The sequence below is a fragment of the Acinonyx jubatus genome, chromosome D4 (genome assembly GCF_027475565.1).
Source record: "Acinonyx jubatus isolate Ajub_Pintada_27869175 chromosome D4, VMU_Ajub_asm_v1.0, whole genome shotgun sequence".
Lineage (NCBI taxonomy): Eukaryota > Metazoa > Chordata > Mammalia > Carnivora > Felidae > Acinonyx > Acinonyx jubatus.
Genome location: NC_069391.1, coordinates 86,187,820 through 86,206,071, shown reverse-complemented (window position 1 = coordinate 86,206,071; position 18,252 = coordinate 86,187,820). Strand labels below are relative to the sequence as shown.

Genomic DNA, 18,252 nt, shown 5'->3' with positions numbered 1-18,252 from the left:
CAGACGCTCCACCCACTGACACACCCAGCCGCCCCAAAAGATTTAATGTTTTAAAGTAAAGCCAAACGGGTTGAAGGACTTAAGGTAAAAGGGACATGGGACTGACACCGCTCACCGCTGGTGACCCGGGAGCTTGGAGGAAGGGTCCTGTGGGGCAAGTCCCAGAGTTCTGAGCGGCGCCCTCTGGCCAGCTGGTGCTGGAAGGTGTGAGTGGGGCACAGGAGGCTAGCTCTGCGGTTATGGGAGGAACACTATAAACCCGGTACCTCTGTCACTCGGAAGGTGAAGAGTGGTTGCTGGGGTGGCATTGACAGCCATAGATGGCAGCCCTGGGAGCCGGGCCTGGCCTCCCTTCCCGGCTTGCAGCCGCTCCCCAGCGCCCTCCAGCGGTGGGGCCTGCCCGAGCGGCTCGACAAGCGGCCGGTTTGCCCCAGCATCGCCCGGCTGAGCTGAGCGTTGGAGCAAGGGGGGTTCCCAGCAGAGAGGAAATTGCTTACTCACCAGTATAGCTGACTTCCCAGGTTTGGAACGGTCATGAGAATGTTTGTAACTATACACATTGCCGCAGTTATTTCCTTATAACGAATTCCTTGACGTGAAATTGCCGGGGTGGGGTGTGTGCCAGGTTCCATTTCTCTCTCTTTGTCTCTGTCTCTGTCAATCATCCATCTTCTTTTTTAAAGAAGTTGTTTATTTATTTATTTTGAGAGTGGGGGGCAGGGCAGCGCAGAGAGAGAGAGCGTCCCAAGCAGGCTCCGTGCTGTTGGCACAGAGCCCGACTTCGGGGCTCAAACCCACAAACCGCAAGATCATGACCGGAGCCAAAATCTACAGTCAAACGCTCAGCCGACTGAGCCACTCAGGTGCCCCCCAACTTTCTCCTAATACAAATAAATGTCGTTGTTACTGGTGGAAAGATATTACCCTAGCGAGTTATAAATACTAGTGATGTTAAGCTGAACTGAAGAAAAGCTAAGTAGAGAGAACACCCTTTCTAAGTTCATGGTTTGCAAATCTGAGGTGTTCACTCTTCTACAGAGTTCGATTAAATACGGATATATTCTGATTGAATTTTCTTTTTTCTCCATTTTTATTTTTGAAAACGTTTCTTCTTGGTTTCAGGAAGAAAGAGAGAAGTCAAGAAGGCCTTTATCTACATCAGATGGGCCCAGATCCCCCTTAAATAACGTGAGGATGAGGCCAAAGGACAGTAAGGTCGAAAGCACGCAATCCTGGGCCCCCTCCCCCAGGTGCTTCGTTCAGGACCAGCCCACTCCACCGAGCCTTGGAAATAATTTCAGAATCTCCGGGGAAAGCAAACCTCCATTTGTAGTTAGACACGTGAGCCTAAAATTATTTTTCTGAGTTTGGAAGGGTGAAGGTGCGAATGAGGGCAGAATACGGGAAGGTCAGGCCATGAAGACGAATGGGCAATATTAAAATAAAGAGGGAATTCAAGCTGAATAGTAACTATGATTAAATGATGTTCACTTCCTGGAGTCATTGTCAGGAAAGCCATACGAAGCTGTCTCGTGCACAGGACTTGCTCACTGAATGTCAGTCATCCCTATTTTTAATTTTTGGAAATTATTAATAGAGGGTGATGTCTGCATGTGACAACCTGCCATTATCCAGAAGAATCAGCCAACTGACAGGGGTGGGAGATGCATAACGAAAGCTGACATGTGCTCTGTCCCCATCGCAAACTGAAGCTTCATCAGTTTTAAAGAAAACGGCTTGAGTTTTTAAAATGAGGTTGTTTTTACTTTAAAGAGCAGGAAAAACTATGTCTGAGTTAGAAGCAATGACGTGCCATACTCAAGGCCCTTAATTAAAGCTTCCTTAGGTTTAGCCCTCAGGAAGTAACGGGGAAATTTAATCGCAGCAGCCCACATCGCCTCCTTACATTTTTTTTTTGACTACTATAAAAATAACAGAGGGGTGCCTGGGTGGCTCAGTCGGTTGAGTGTCTGACTTCGGCTCAGGTCATGATCTCATGATTCATGGGTTCGAGCCCCGCATCGGGCTCTGTGCTGACACCTCGGAGCTTGTAGCCTGCTTTGGATTCTTTCTCTCAAAAATAAACATTAAAAAAAAATTTTTTTTAAGTAATGGAAAATATAGAGAAATTGAAAAAAGATTACCTATAGGCTCACCAATGTAATATAAATAAACATTTTCTTTAATGGATTTTCTTTCACTTTTTAAATATTCATAAGGCTTTATTTTTTCCACAAACTTATAATTATACTGTACATATAGATTGGTTTCTCAATATATATGGTTAATATTACATTAAAAGCATTTCCTATATTAGTTCATATTCTTTATTTCACATTCTAGTTAATGATTTATTCTCCAGGAGTCCTTATAACTCCCAGTAGTTAACTGTGGATATTACTGTCAAATTGACAACTTGGCTTAAAGAAGTCACTGGTGGTGATGTTTGTGCATGAGATATAAGAAAGGGCACCTGGGTGGCTCGGTTGAGCTTCTGAATCTTGATTTTGGCTCATGTCATGATCCCAGGGATGTGGGATTGAGCCTTATGTAAAGCCTGCTTGGGATTCTCTCTGTCTCTCTCTCCCCCTCTGCCCCACTCCCCTGCTCGAGTGTGCTCTCTCTCTCTCTCTCAAAAAAAAAAAAAAAAAAAAAGATACGAAGCATGGTCAACCCCGAAGTCAGGGTGCTATTGATTGAGGTGACTGTGTGCAGAGCGGGTTTATAGGTTTAACAGAGATGTTATTTGGCCAGAGACCGTAGAGCAGCTGGGGTTACCTCATGGTAACCTGGGTAAAATGGTAAAAACCTAGCGACCAATCTTTAAATATTGTTGAACTGAGTTTATTGGACGCTCTGCTTCATTGCATTTCATTTTTGTGAAATACAACTGTAGTCGAGGCCCTTTGGGCTACATAATCTTAAAATCTTGATAGATTTCGTAGGGAATAAAACCTGCTTGGTGTTTATTTTATTTAACAAATTCTTGTACAGCCTCTGCAATGTACCAAGCTCTTTTCTAAATGCTTTATACGTAGTCACTCTTATGGAGCCAGATTTCCTGATGGCATGTGACGTTTTTTTAAGCAGAAGCATTAAAGTTTAGAGGACTTAATGTCGTGAAGACAGTAAATTCTAATCAATAAAATTCTGAAAGTAGAATGAAGAGTAACATTATAACCTGCCTTCTTGAAATTAAAAAAAAAATGGCAGAAATAAACAAGATAAAAAAAAATCCAGCGACTCTATGCCATAAGTATTCTGAAGTAGTTAGTTCCCTATTTCAAGTGTTTGGACCTATTTACGGATTATGTTGCCCAGTCAGGATAATAAGGTCACCTTAATTAAAATAACACAGCTGCCACTATTCTTTTTTTTTTTTTTTTTTTTTTAAGGATACAGGCACTCAGATTGGAAGGGAATGGGGAAGGCTGAAATGTCACCTTGTGATAATCCCCTGATTTCAGGGAGGACCCTACCTAGGCCAGCACTGCGTCCTGTTTAGGAACATGAAACTGTGCTGTTTTGAAAGATTTAGAAATAAACTTCACTTACTCGTTTCTGGGCTTGATCCTGAACCTGTGGTTAGAATATAATTTGTGTCCAACTTTATGCTAAGAGTTAGCTCATACCTTCCTGTTTAAGCCTCAGCGAAGGTAAGGACACACAGCTTCCTTCGTTGGGATAACATTTAACATACATGGAGATATGATTCAATTTGTTCCCAACCTTTTCTTCTTTTTTTAAAATTATTTAAAAAAAATTTTTAATGTGTGTTTATTTTTGAGAGAGAGGGAGAGACAGAGTGCGAGCAGGGAAGGGTCAGAGAAAGAGGGAGACACAGAATCCGAAACAGGCTCCAGGCTCCGAGCTGTCAGCACAGACCCCGACGCAGGGCTCGAACTCACGGACCGCGAGATCGTGACCTGAGCCAAAGTCGGACGCTTAACCGACTGAGCCACCCAGGCACCCCCTGCCCAGCCTTCCCTTCTTACTTGCGTGGCCCGCAATCGAATGGGAGAAAGGCACTACAGGTAATGAGGAGAGGGTAACATGAGCTATGGTGGGTTCAAATCTTATTTCTTTCCTTTCTTTCAGGTGGACAGTGCGAAGCCTTTTGGTGACAATATTTCAGAGCTTCAGCCCCGGAAGTCTAGGACAAAACCTAAGTTTTCAAACTTACCTTTTCCAGGGAGAAGAGGTACTGGAGTTTCTTGTTATTCCTACAGATTCCCCAGTGGAATTACTGGGTTACTCCTACAGATTCCCCATCCTCCTTCTGAATCTTCCTTAATTCTTTTTTTTTTTATGTTTATTTATTTATTTTGAGAGAGACAGCACGAGTTGGGGGGGATGGATGGGCAGAGAGAGAGAGAGAATCCCAAGCAGGTTCAGCACTGTCAGCACAGAACCCGACGCGGGGCTCGGACCCACGAACCATGAAATCGTGACCTGAGCCGAAACCAAGAGTCAGATGCTCAACTGACCGAGCCACCCAGGTGCTCCCTAAATCTTTCATTCTGAAGCATCCCACGTTTTTTGGGGGAAACTCTTTGGCCTAATTGTCAAGTGCCGTCCAGCTGTGGAGCTTGCAGGGAAGGCGTTCCCACGGAGCAGAGGCCAGGGAGAGCTGTCCCCTTCCTGGTCCCCCTCGCTGTCGAAGGAGAATGCTCCGAGTAGCACCGTCACGAGGTGGCTGGGCCGGAAGAGGGGCCAGCTTGTCCTGGTGGGACACCCTCAAAGGCACCCCACATAGCTAACAGAGGAGGCTCACCATTTCTTGAGGTGGGAAAGAGCCGGGGGTGTGGGAGGGGATTGGTGGAGATCAAAGCTTTGCTTTACAAGAGGCCAGGTCAGCAAAGAGGAGCGCCAGCTTGACCTGAAGCAGTTAGGTTAAGGCAGGGAGTCTCACGTGCAACTGTCTGGACCCTTCTGCATTCTTTAAAAAAATTTTTTTTATGTGTACTTATTTTTGAGAGAGAGATTGAGACAGAACATGAGCGGGGTAGAGGTGGAGAGAGAGGGAGACCCAGAATCCGAAGCAGGCTCCAGGCTCCGAGCCGTCAACACAGAGCCCGACGGGAAGCTTGAACCCAGGAGACGTGAGATCATGAGCTGAAGTTGGACGCTTAACAGACTGAGCCGCCCAGGTGCCTCAGGACCCTTTTGCATTAAGGGGTTTTGAATTAAGTATTCTTAAATACTATTGAGGTCCCCAAAGAGCTTTTGTTTAAGTGGATGATACCTCTTAATAGTTAGCACATTAGAAATTGAAACTGAGAAATTTGTAATATACGGGAATTTTACAAGCACACGTTCCATTAGCCACGTAGAGTGGTGATGTCATGACACATCATGTAGCTTCTGGAAAATTCCCTCGTGCGAGAATGAGAGAAAGATAACTCATATCTTAGTATTATTAGAACGGTTTTGACTTTGCAGATCTCCTGGAAGTTGTTGGTGAGCCCTGGGGAGGTCCCTGAACCTTATGTTGAGAGTCACTGAGTTAATGCATCCCTTGGTGGCATGTACCTTATGATGTGGCAGCTCCCAAGGTCACGGCAGTGAAGTGCATCCATTCCTGAACCTGATAAAAATTCTTAGGCTTGCAGTGCTGGCCTATTTTCTTGACTCCTGGTGGAACTGGCCCGAGGCCAATCCTGACAGCATATTCCCTATTTTAGGCTTAAAGGCTTATGCTTTTAAGGGGCTACAGATTCTTTTAGTAACTCAAACCAGTGTTCCTGGAACACGGTGACTGTTAGCAGCCGACCAAGGACAGAGTATGGGGGTTGAAGCAGAAAGTGCTTTATCACCTCTGATATTTAATTTAAGTCCTTTGGATTGAAAATCACCCACGTAGCCTATAAAAGCAGCACTGCCTTCCCTATTACCGTGAGATCAGGCGACGGCAAGTGTCCTTTCCTGGAGAGGACACGTTGGGCTTAATGCTGGCTCAGTTACGACAGGACTCTCATGCCTCACTCCGGTCTCGGCCTCTCTGTCTTTTCTTAATCCTGGCAGGTGGAGAACTGGGGTTCCAGAGAAGTTACAGGTTGTAGGGCACACCTACCTTTAGAGAAGACGTTCAAACCTCTGGGCTCTCAGATCCTTGGATTCCCTGTGGGTCCCAAGCCAGGCCTTTGCTTAGGTCACCGTCAGCTCATTCATCCTGGCCTAAGGCAGAATAAAGCAGCGGCTTCTCTAACTTGAATGTGCATTTGAATCACCTGGGGCTCTTGTTACACTGTAGATTCTGATTCAGTAGGGCTGGGGTGGGGCCTGGGAGCCGTCTTTTCTTACAAGCTTCCCAGTAATAACAACGTGGCTGGTCCAGGGACTGCACTTTGAGAAGCAAGAGAACAGGGCAGGCCCCTTGTGAAAGGCAGTGATCCCAGCCAGTAGCAAGGGGTTTGTGTCAACAGGGCAGATTTGTGGCTATAGCCGTAAAGGGCCTTAGCATTGCCAGCTCCCGGCTCAGCTAGGAGTTGGGGAGAAGGGAACTTCTGGGACAAGGTAGTCACACACACCTGCATGCCGGGAAGTGGTGGCGATTACCAGTCTTTAAAAAGCCCGTTTTGTATCTTCCTTCTCACTGTCAGTGACAGAGGGACATCAGCAGTCCATGAAAAGCCCTTGTCACGGCCTAAGCCCCAAGCGCAGAGGGGGAAGTCACGGTGTCTTTGGCCTAGCCCTGCAAATACTCATTCCAAAAGCATTTTTTTTCCTGATTTTGGAAGAATCCAGTTTAGTCTTGATTTTGCCTGTGTGTATTCATTACTTCACTTCCCAGTCATCCTTACCAGTCTCTGGCATGCGGTCTACTTACTTACTCATGATTGTTTAGGGTAATCCTAATGATTTACACTTTGCTGCATTATGTTTTCCCAAGCTCTTGTCTATTCATTGTCTCCATTTAACAATCGTGTCTACCTTGGACAAGCATGCTGGGGAGTTGTGCATAAATAGGATCTCCACATAAACCAAATATGAAGGGGATGGCAGACGCAGAGTATATGAATTTTATATGAGAGTCACACGGTTTTCTTTTAGGCTCTGGGCAATTGGGCGAATATGAGTTTTGTTCTCCAGGCTGCGTGAGGAATTTACTGCTTCACTGTAGACCCTGCTTTGCCCTTTCCACATCCCTGTGTACTGTCATTAATAATACAACTTCACCGGACCTCAAAAGGACGGAAACACTCAGAGATAGGATCACTGTGACTCAAGGGACGCATAAAAGTTGACAGTGTAATTTACAAGGGAGCGCTTAGATTCTTTAATAATTCATTCACGTGTCGTAGTTTTGTGCTGCTGCGGAGGAGACCTAACAGCAGTTTTAGGGGTTCCCGGTAAAAATGAATCACTGAAACACCTGTTCCTCTCTCTTCTAGCTTCTTCTTTTGACAGCTTTGCTGCTGACATAAAGGTAATTGTAGAAGTAGCATTTGTAAATGATTTATTTCCAGCTTCTAATGCCGGTTATTGTGCGTTCCCCAACGAGGGAATTGCTGCAGCTATACTAGAGCTTAAGAGATGCCCAGGCGCCACTGTCCTCTTGCATTGGTTGCTCTGTTCCCCTCCTACAAGCTCTTTCCATTTGTGGAATGAATCACCGGGGTCGAACGCCCCAATACCTACTTTACCAGTTGGTATTTTTATTGCTTTTTTTCCCCAATCAAATACTTTTTATGACACAAAGAGGTGGCAAGCCGCTTACTCTTGACATTTGGTTTGTCAAGGTGAAGGCTCACACTTGTACGTTACAACATGAAAATAGATGTAGGCAGAGGGATGGGATATACTGAGCTTTTGATGCCACGGCCTTTAAATATTTTATTTAAGAAATTGTATCTTTACCAAACCCGATAATCCCTTATCCTCTCAAATCAAAGTTCGGAGCACGAGTTTATTTTGGCTTGTTCATATGTGCCAAACGTGCAGAAGTTTGGTTTTCCTTCCCTTGACCTTGACTCCTCAGCATGTTGTTTCAGTACCGCCTTCTCCTGCCGTTCTTTTACTGCAGGAGCTCCTTGGGGCAGGTACTCAATTAGCTTGCCCCCTTCCTCATCCCACCCACCCCCGGCTCTAATTAAGCAGACCAAAGCAAATGACAGCTAAAGAATAATGCACATTGTCACTCAGGTTATCAAAGAGCCAGATGAACGGATTGTTTTAAGGAAAGAATCACCGTCACCTTTAGATTCAAGTCAGTTTGGAAAACCGTCGCCCAGTTATGGTAACCAAGGGGACACCGATTTCCACCGGGAAGCCTCATTTGCCACCTACCAGCCTTCCAGATCTCCTAGCCCTCTTCTGGATCAGCCCCTTCTCCGAGAAAGGTCAGCGGCCAGCACCCGTCTCTTCGTTTGAAGAGCGTGTTGTGGTCTAGTGGGAGTAAAGCCTGGTCACTTCACCAGTTGGCTTCCTGACAAGTGTTCAGCTGGTGATAGGAAAAATCACCATTTCTTTTCAAATCTTCCCAGAAGGAAGGATTGAGCCTTTTCTCTTGCCTGTGGAAAGCATATCTCATGATTGTTGAAAATGGGACAGACAGCTAACTTGGCGTAGATACTATTTATCTATCCGTTTTTTCATCTTTCGTAAGTTTAAACCTTCAAGAGTTTGATTTCTTTCTTTATTTTTTTTAAATAATTTTTGAAAAATGTTTATTTGTTTTTGAGAGAGAGTGAGAGACAAAGTGCAAGCTGGGGAGGGGCAGAGAGAGAGGGAGATGTAAAATCCGAAGCAGGCTCCAGGCTCCGAGCTGTCAGCACAGAGCCCACAGGATCTGTGGGGCTCGAACCCACGAACCGTGAAATTATGATCTGAGCCGAAGTCGGACGCCCAACTGAGCCACCCAGGTGCCCCAAGAGTTTGATTTCACCAGTAGAAAAGCACCCACTATACAAAGTTGGGAAATTCCAGAAAAACAGGGGTGAAAAAAAAATCATCCATAGTTCTGCCACCCAAAGACAAGAATTACTAACATGTAGGTGTATTCTCTCTCTTTCTAGACATGTTTTCTTGGTTTATTTATATGATTGCCGCAAATAATAAACCCCCCCACAATTGCACCTATCTGGTAAGCAGGACAAAATTGAGAGAAGAACCCATATTTTCCAAATTGTACTCTCTGGTAAGATGACCAGCCATCCAGTTGGCCTGGGACTCTTCTGACTTTGGCTCTTAAAGTCCTGCATTCCGGGAAACGCCTTACTCCCAGCAAACCATGACATGTGGTCACCTTAATGCTGGGAAGTGGTGAAGATTATATATATATATATATATATATATATATATATATATATATATATATATTTTTTTTTTTTTTTTAAGATTTTTAATGTTTATTTTTGAGAGACAGAGATGTGGCACGAGTGGGAGAGGGGCAGAGAGAGAGGGAGACACAGAATCCGAAGCAGGCTCCAGGCTCCGAGCTGTCAGCACAGAGGCCGACACGGGGCTCGAACTCACGAGCTGTGAGATCATGACCTGAGCTGAAGTAGGACGCTCAGCTGATCGAGCCACCCAGGCGCCCCCTGAAGATAATATTTTTAAGACAGCTTTAAAAAAGGAATAATTGACATTATATTAGTCTCAGGTATACAACAAGCATCATGATTGGATATCTGTACAGACTACAAAATACTCACCACGGTAAATCCAGTATGCACCTGTTGCCATAGTTACAGATTTTTTTTTCTTGTGATGGGAATTCTGGACGTTTATTCTTGCAGCAACTTTTAAATCTGCAATATGGTAGTAACTCTAGTTGCCATGCTGTCCGTTACATCCCTAGGACTTATTTTATTATTATTTTTAATGTTTATTTTTTATTTTTGAGAGAGAGAGAGAGGAGGAGAGGGACACAGAGGGAGAGAAAGAGAATCCCAAGCAGGCACCATGCGGTCAGCACAGAGCCTGATGCAGGGATGACATCATGACCTGAGCTGAAGTTGGACACTTAACCGACTGAGCCACCCAGGCGCCTCTGGAAACACTAACACTGAAGACGTTTCTCCTGATCTCTGAGAACTTGCAACTTAGCAGAGGATGTAAAAACAAACGTGTACCGAGAGCTTTCTACAAGGCAGGACTTTGAGAATAGTGTAGACCAAATGTTATCAGAGTATGAAGCAGGAAGAAGGAATGCTTCATGGAGCAGGTGGTGTTTCCCAGGTGGGCCTTGAGGGGAGGGGATTGAATTCTGATGGAGTTAATGGAGGGGAGGGATTGGAGGTGAGAAGCCACAGCGCTCTGGCACCTTCTAGAAGTTAGAGCAGCTTGAGGGAATAGTGGGTGCCAAGGCTGAGGGTCTGAGGGACTGTTGAAGCCAAGCTAAGGAGTTTAGGCTCTGTTGGAAGGCAGTGGGGAGCTTTTTCAAGTTCATTCTCAGGAGTTAGGACATTTGACTGTAGGATGATGGCTCCGGCTGCAGATCAGATTTTTATCCTCTACCTCTGACGAATCAGCAAGTTCTGTGTGCCCCAAATCACTCTAAATGGAGAACTTTGGAACTAATTAGACTATGAGTTTGTAGATAAGGCTATGATCAACTGTGACAAAGGACAGCACAGTCATGGAAAGGCCATCTGGCTTGCCCAGCACTGTCCAGTGTGTATCATACATTAATTAAAGAGAATGATTTCAACATATTGCTAAATTTCTTAGGAATTTTTAGAAAACAATGTGTGTTTTTTAATCCTTGCATAGATTTTTAAAAATATCTATTATTTTTGAGAGAGAGAGAGTGAGCACAAGCAGGGGAGGGGCAGAGAGAGAGGGAGACACAGAATCGGAAGCAGGCTCCAGGCTCTGAGCCGTCAGCGCAGAGCCCGACGTGGGCCTTGAACCCACGAACCGTGAGATCATGACTTGAGCCAAAGTCGGATGCTTAGCCGGCCGAGCCATTCAGGCGTCCCCCTCCGCCATCCCAATGTCAGACATTAACCAAATAATGACAAAATGTCACTGGGTGAAGTGCTATGAATGACATTGAATGGACTCCAAGTGCACGTAGGAGGGGAGCCGGCTCCCTCTACAGGAGGGGCTCAGGGGGGACTTTGCTGAGAAATCAGTGATTGGACTGAGCTCTGAAGGGGAGTCGGGGTTAGCACGGAGTGGGGATCGGGGTGGGAGTGGCAGCATTCCAGGCCCTAGCGAGCAGTGCTGGCGGGTGTGGAAGGGAGAAAATGCCTCCTATGTGAGGAACCGAAAGGCACCCTAAGGTGTGTGGTGAAGTTTGGGTCTGCTCAGCCTAAAGTAGGTGAGATAAACAGTAAATTCCTGGGCCCAGTCGGTCAGGTTAAGCGTCTGACTCTTGATTTTGGCTCAGGTCATGCTCTCGTGGTTCTTGAGATCGAGCCCCGTGTTGGGCTCTGCACTGACAGTGGAGCGTACTTGGGATTCTCTCTCTCTCTCTCTCTCTCTCTCTCTCTCTCTCTCTCTCTCTCTCTCTCCTCCCTCTCCCCGTCTCTGTCCCTCCCCGACTCACATGCATGCATGTATGCATGCCATCTCTCTCAAAATAAATAAATAAACGTTAAAAAAAGTCCTTGTGGTGGAAAACAATTGGGATTACGTTTCGTGTTAAACATTGGCGGATTAAATTTTTCAATGTGAACGCAGGCTTTATTCTTTAGAGAGCTATCTGAAGCACGCAGCAAAGAAGAGAATCCCTCACAGGCACCCACCCCCACACAGGCCATTCTCCACCCTGTGGTTTTTATTCGTCAGTGTGTGTCGTACGCATCGGGGTTAATAAGGACACTGAAACCACACTATGTGTACAGGTTGCCTGTTACTGCTTTTTCTTGCCATCAGGCTGTAAATATCAGCCCACAGCGTTCTGTACTCTAGTATCCTTTTCAGCAGCTGCCTAACACTCTGACCTGTTTCATTTTCTGAGCAGATTCCACCTTTCTTCTCAGTCCACTTGGAGGAAGATCCACGAGAGGGTGTGCGGTCTTCTGACATCCCACAGAGCTCAGCAACACCTAAACAAGGTAGGGCTTCTGGGAACACCTAATCGCTGACAAAGTTCCACGGGAACTAGGACTTACAGTCTCCGAGGGGGGTGTGTTGGTGGGGGGGAGATGGACATTAATCAGGCCACCGTAGAAATAAATGTACAGTTGTGACACTTACCAAGGAGGGTGCATGGGGTCCTGAGAGCGTACGAAAGGGGGGTATTGCCGTGGTTGGGAAGCAGGGTGGGCTTCCCTGAGGAAGAGACACAGGAGCTTCCATCTGACCCATGAGTGCAGCTACTTTGCAGCTCAGCATGCACGGGGCAAAGGTCCTGCATCGTGAGGGAGCACGGTCCTTTCAGGGACTGAGGGAGGACCTCTCACCGGTCCGGAGCACAGTTTCTAACCCATAGTTAGATATACCCAGTACTCTGTCTACTGCGGAGTGCAGCACGAGCTAAGGGACCTGTCACCATTTCCAAGGAATTCCAATGACAGGTTAACAGTGCCCCCCATGGATGGATTTAACGACACCATGTAGTAGTTGAAGCGGTCGTCTTGAGTTATATAAACACTGGCATGTTCTAGATTTATAGGATGACACTCATAAATGAGCATTGGGGCACCTGGGTGGCTCACTTGGTTAAGCATCTGACCGGCTCAGGTAACGATCTTGCAGTTCGTGGGTTCGAGCCCCGTATCGGGCTCTGTGCTGACAGCTCGGAGCCTGGAGCCTGCTTCGGATTCTGTGTCTCCCTCTCTAGCTGCCCCTCCCCCGTTCTCTCTCTCTCTCTCTCTCTCTCTCTCTCTCTCTCTCTCTCTTTCTCTCTCTCAAATTAATAAAAGCATTAAAAAATACAAACATAAATATTGATTTTCATGGAGAGGGTTGTGAATTACTTTGCTTCTTCTCTGCAAAGTCATTGGCTTTGCTTTGTTAATTTCTAGTCTTTTTAAGGAAGGGAATCCTTTCAGAATGTAAAAAGAAGGAAAGGAAAGGAAACGAAAGGAAAGGAAAGGAAAGGAGGAAAGGAGAGAGAAGAAAAAGAAGGAAAAAAGAAGAAAGTATCTGCATGTATTTACATATATAGTAAACCCCATGTATGGGGCATGCATGGGTCATAGACCTCGTTTGTTTGTTTGTTTGTTTGTTTGTTTTAAGTAGGCTTCATGCCCAGTGCGGGGGTTTGAACTCATGACCCTGAGATCAAGACCTGAGCTGAGATCGGGAGTCATTTGCTTAACTGTCTGAGTCACCTAGGTACCGTCCCCACCCCACCCCCCGCCCACCCCCCGGCCTCTTACATGCAGAAGCACACATCTGGGTATCGTTGATCTATATGACACTATGAGTAATGCAATTGCCAGGTTTGTTTTTGTTACAGGAATATACTATCTCTGAAACAAAGTATATCCTTGAAAGACCAAGTTACCCGCTGAAGAAATACCCAGTGCAGGAACAGAGATACTTTTAAGCGGCTGTCTTACGTAAGTGAGCAGCTTAAGTGCTGTTTCCTATTTTGATTTGCTTAATTTCCTGTCAACATGAAATAACTAGAAAATGTGGTGGACAGGAGACGGGGTGGAGACCTAAGAGCCACATTCTTCTTCCACGCGGTAGAACCACAGCACGCGTGTCTGTGGTCGGCTAGCCCGGTCTCTGTCTCTGTCTCTCTTTCTCTCCCCTCCTTCCCACCCTCTTATTTAATGGTACCTCTTTGAGCTCTAGGCTCTCTTTCCTGCAGTGGGGTATTTACACATGCTGCCCTCCATCTAGAATACTGCTTCCAGACCCTGCTTGGGTCACTTCTATTTATCCTTTGGTCTCGTGACCAAAGCGCTCTGCACTTTTCTTGGGAAAAGTATCCTTGTATCAGATCACCTTCCACTGTGGTTGGTGCTCGGTAGGTATCCCTTTATGAGTGAGTGTCGAACGAGGGGATGAGGCCAACTCTAGGATTCAGGTGTATGGTAAGTAGTTGGCCATATGATGCAGTGAATTCTGTTCTTTTCTTCTCCTGCCTGGGCCTAGAATTAGAATAGCTCTTCCTTACAAAGTGCTTCCTGAGTGCCAGAAACTGGCCCGAACACTTTGCATGCATTAGATGAGTGAATGTCGGGGCGCCTGGGTGGCGCAGTCGGTTAAGCGTCCGACTTCAGCTCAGGTCACGATCTCGCGGTCTGTGAGTTCGAGCCCCGCGTCGGGCTCTGGGCTGATGGCTCAGAGCCTGGAGCCTGCTTCCGATTCTGTGTCTCCTTCTCTCTCTGCCCCTCCCCCGTTCATGCTCTGTCTCTCTCTGTCTCAAAAATAAATAAAGGTTAAAAAAAAATTAAAAAAAAAAGATGAGTGTCTAATTCTCATAACAACCCTATGAAGTAGGTTCTGTCATTAGTCCCATTTCATAGATAGAGAAACTGAGGCGCAGGGAGGTTAGGTGCCGTGCTCAAGGTCACATGGCCAGTGGATGGTGTGGCCAGGAATACGAACATTCTGTGGCCTCCCGAAACCTAGATTGTGTGATAGGGGAGCCCTGGGGAGAAAGAGCAGAGCCCTTGTGAATCTGAGCAAAGTCCGTGTTCAGTGCCCTTGAACATCTCCCTCGGGGATCCTGTGTTGTTGTATTATGTAGTCCCTAGCATCTTAGCAACATCAAAATGATTATGAGTCTTTTTAAACCATAAAGGAGTGTGAGATGATATGCTAGGTTTTCACAGTAGTTGGGCTCCAGAAAATCTGGCTCGAGGGTCACTCATGCTTCAGGGCACAAGTTGCTTGCCCACCCCCTCCCCCCCACCTCCAGGGCTGGCCAGGACTCGCTGCCTTTAGCACCGAGGTGTGGGGAGGACAGCTCAGTAATAGCCCATTCTCCAAGCTTCTACCCCAGAACGTTCTGCTTGGTAGATTAAAGGATAGATGCTGGGCCACTGAATCTCCAGTTGCCAAAATAGTCATCTCGGCATTTATTAGGCAGTTATACGGAACAGGGCCCACAGAATTACCACCATGGGAACCGTGCCCACAGAATTACTGAATGCCAAGTTGTGTTGGCATCAAGTTCCAAAACCAGCCGATACGTGGATGCCGATGGGAGGGGAGAGAGTGAAGGGAAGAAAAAAAATGAGTAACTTCTTAGAAAGTGGGTTTCCTTTGGAGCATCTGGCTGGCCCAGTCCAGTAGAGCATGTGACTCTTGATCTCAGGGTCATGAGTTTGAGCCTCATGTCGGGGATGAGTTAACTTAAAAAAAAAAAGAAAGATGGGCATCTGGGTGGGTCAGTCAGTTGAGCGTCCGACTTTGGCTCAGGTCATGATCTCGTTGTCCGTGAGTTCGAGCCCCGCATCGGGCTCTGTGCTGACAGCTCGGAGCCCGGAGCCTGTTTCAGATTCTGTGCCTCCCGCTCTCTCTGCCCCTCCCCCACTCGTGCTCTGTCTCTGTCAAAAATAAATAAACGTTAAAAAAAATTTAAAAAAGAAAGAAAGAAAATAGGTTTCCTTCCAAACACAAGTTCCCACCCACTGGTTTGGAATAGTCTCGTAGGCCTTCTCTGGAAGTGCTCCATACCACTCCCCAATCACCCCCCACTGTTTGGGTCATGCATTCCTGGGGAGGCAGGAGTCCTGGAGGGCTGTGTCCGTGAAAGTGTTCATGCGTGCAAAGAAACACGGGTGACCTTGGCTCATCTTAAGCAAACAGGGCACTTATTACAAGAATGCTGAGTATCTCAGTGAATCTAGGGAGGATCCAAACAAGCAAGATCAGGCCACTAAAATGGGACGGCTAGAGTCCCCCCTCTGGGTCAGGAAGACAGTCCCAGAGAGGAGCATCCACAGAAGACCCCCTGGGCTTCCACTACCTGTCCCCAACCTTGATTTTCTCAAGGACCGTCTCCCTCTTGGAGACTCCAATTCTTGTCGCTTGCCTTTGCCACTTCGGCTCTCTTGCTGTTGACCAGCTCTCCCCCTCCTGGGTGCCTAGTGATCTCAAGACTGGGGGAAATGAAACAGTCGACTCTTACCACAAAAGGACCAGCAATTCTTGACCCAGAAACAGTGAATCCAGTTGTCTGACAAGGGAACGGGCGGAAGAATCGGGTAGTGGGGGTGGGAATACATCTCTTTCTCCTTATTCTGGATGATTTGGGACTTGGCACTTTTGGTATAAAACAGATTATCCCTTGTATACTTCAAAATGGTTAAAATTTTACAAACCATGAACATAAAATTTTGTGGTATGTGAATTTTGCCACCAAAAAAAAAAAAAAAAATCCCGTATACCACTCCCCACCCCCTAGTTCTCTTGGAATGCGTGGTTGTCTCTGTGTTTCGGTCCTTACCAAGTGTGTGAGCTGACTGTGTGTGTCTGGCAGGTGCTCTCTGAGACTCCGCTTTCAAGGGCGAGCTTCCAGGGCTGTCCTCTGCGACGCCTGGTCCCTCAGGCAGACTGAGGCCCGCTGCCCTCTGCTCCCAAACGAACCTCCACTTAGCACCTCATTCCTGCAGCCACGTATAATAGTTGGGTTTTCCTTGTGAAAACCCTCTGAGGAAGGGGACAGAGACTGACCAAACGGCACCAGCTCCGGCCCACTGAGTTCCAGCACCATGGCCGGTCTGGAGCAGGGGCCAGTCCGCTAGGAATGCTTCCAGCCAGAGGGTGGGCAAGGAACCCAGGCCTCGTGTCCTCAGACACAGATGAGAACCGTAGCACAAAAACGTCTCTGAAATTAAAGAATAGGGGGGCGTCTGGGTGGCTCAGGTTAAGCATCTGACTCTTGATTTTGGCTCAGGTCATGATCTCACAGTTCATGAGCTCGAGCCTCATGTCTGGCTCTGTGCTGACAGCCTGCTTGGGATTCTCTCTCTCCCTCTGTCTCTGCCTCCCCCCTATGTGCCCTCTCTCCTCTCAAAAATAGACATTAAGAAATATTAAAGTGGGGCGCCTGGGTGGCTCAGTCGGTTAAGCGTCCGGCTTTAGCTCAGGTCACGATCTCGCGGTCCGTGGGTTCGTGCCCCGCGTCGGGCTCTGGGCTGATGGCTCAGAGCCTGGAGCCTGCTTCCGATTCTGTGTCTCCCTCTCTCTCTGCCCCTCCCCCGTTCATGCTCTGTCTCTCTCTGTCCCCAAAATAAATAAACGTTAAAAAAAAATTAAAAAAAAAGAAAAATTAAAGAGTAGCAAAATGGAAAAAAAAATCAAGAAAGAAACCAAAAAAGGACAAAAGTTAATTAAAATGCTGATTTTTGGTCTGTCTCAGCTCATTAGGCCTCCAGGTCCTAAGACAGTGGTTGGTACAGCTCCCAGCCTCACTCTGTCTACACTGGGCGGGCAGGAGTCTGTTTACTCCCTGTCACAGGGGCTTGTCCTCAAACTGATGTGACGCAGAGAAGTCAGGTAACCTGCCCAAGGTCACACAGCTGCTCGGTCAGGTTTCCCTAACGTCGCCTCCCCCTGCACTGGGAATGTAGAGGGGGCTCAGACACCAAGGGATCTTCAGGAAGAGCTACTTGCCCAGATTAGGATTGAGCGAAATCACCGTCTCCTCCTTGGCGCTGATCCTTTGCCTTTTTTCTCAGGACCACGTGCCGTGCACGAAGTTGCCGGTTTCACAGGGGAAACTGGAGGAGCATCGCGAAGAACTCACTCATCGAGTCAACTGACACATCCTTCGAGAAACGAACAAGTTTTTGTTATGTGCGTGGAATCACCAGTGTCTCACCCCCTTTACACCAAACCCTGTACTCACTCAGTCTTCTGTACCTAGGTCAGAGTCGTTGATTAAAGTGTTTCCAGTGTGGGGCTCATATTTCCTTGTCAGGCTGGAAACTTTTTGATACACTTTGTGTGTGCGTGTGTTTCGAGCTTGATCGAGAAAGTAGCGGAGGGTGGGTGGCCGGTGCTTTTATTGGGAGGGCACCTGTAGAAATCGAACAGCTCAGGACGCCTTTGGAGGTGCTCCTCATTTGTGGCAGCCAATGTGTTCTTGAACAGTTTTTTGTTTTTTTAAAATTTTTTTAATGTTTATTTTTGAGACAGAGAGAGACAGAGCATGAACGAGGGAGGGTCAGAGAGAGAGGCAGACACAGAATCTGAAGCAGGCTCCAGGCTCTGAGCTGTCAGCACAGAGCCCGACGCGGGGCTTGAACTCACAGACCGCGAGATCATGACCTGAGCTGAAGTCGGACGCTTAACCAACTGAGTCACCTAGGCGCCCCAGTTTTTTTTTTTTTCAAGTTTATTTATTTTGGAAGAGAGAGAGAGAATCCCAAGCAGGCTCTGTACCAACAG

The 18,252-nt window shown here is 46.9% G+C and overlaps 1 protein-coding gene across 1 annotated transcript in view; it reads left to right on the top strand.

The window, feature by feature from the left end:
* Positions 1 to 17,802, top strand: part of SPATA6L (spermatogenesis associated 6 like) — a 47,978-nt gene extending 30,176 nt beyond the window's left edge. The window contains exons 8-14 of the mRNA XM_053205331.1: positions 1,123 to 1,341; positions 4,099 to 4,201; positions 7,395 to 7,429; positions 8,146 to 8,342; positions 11,915 to 12,008; positions 13,358 to 13,460; positions 17,541 to 17,802. Coding sequence (XP_053061306.1) covers positions 1,123 to 1,341; positions 4,099 to 4,201; positions 7,395 to 7,429; positions 8,146 to 8,342; positions 11,915 to 12,008; positions 13,358 to 13,447 — 738 coding nt within the window. The 3' untranslated portion in view covers positions 13,448 to 13,460; positions 17,541 to 17,802. The remainder of the gene's footprint in view (positions 1 to 1,122; positions 1,342 to 4,098; positions 4,202 to 7,394; positions 7,430 to 8,145; positions 8,343 to 11,914; positions 12,009 to 13,357; positions 13,461 to 17,540) is intronic.
* Positions 17,803 to 18,252: the final 450 nt, after the last annotated feature.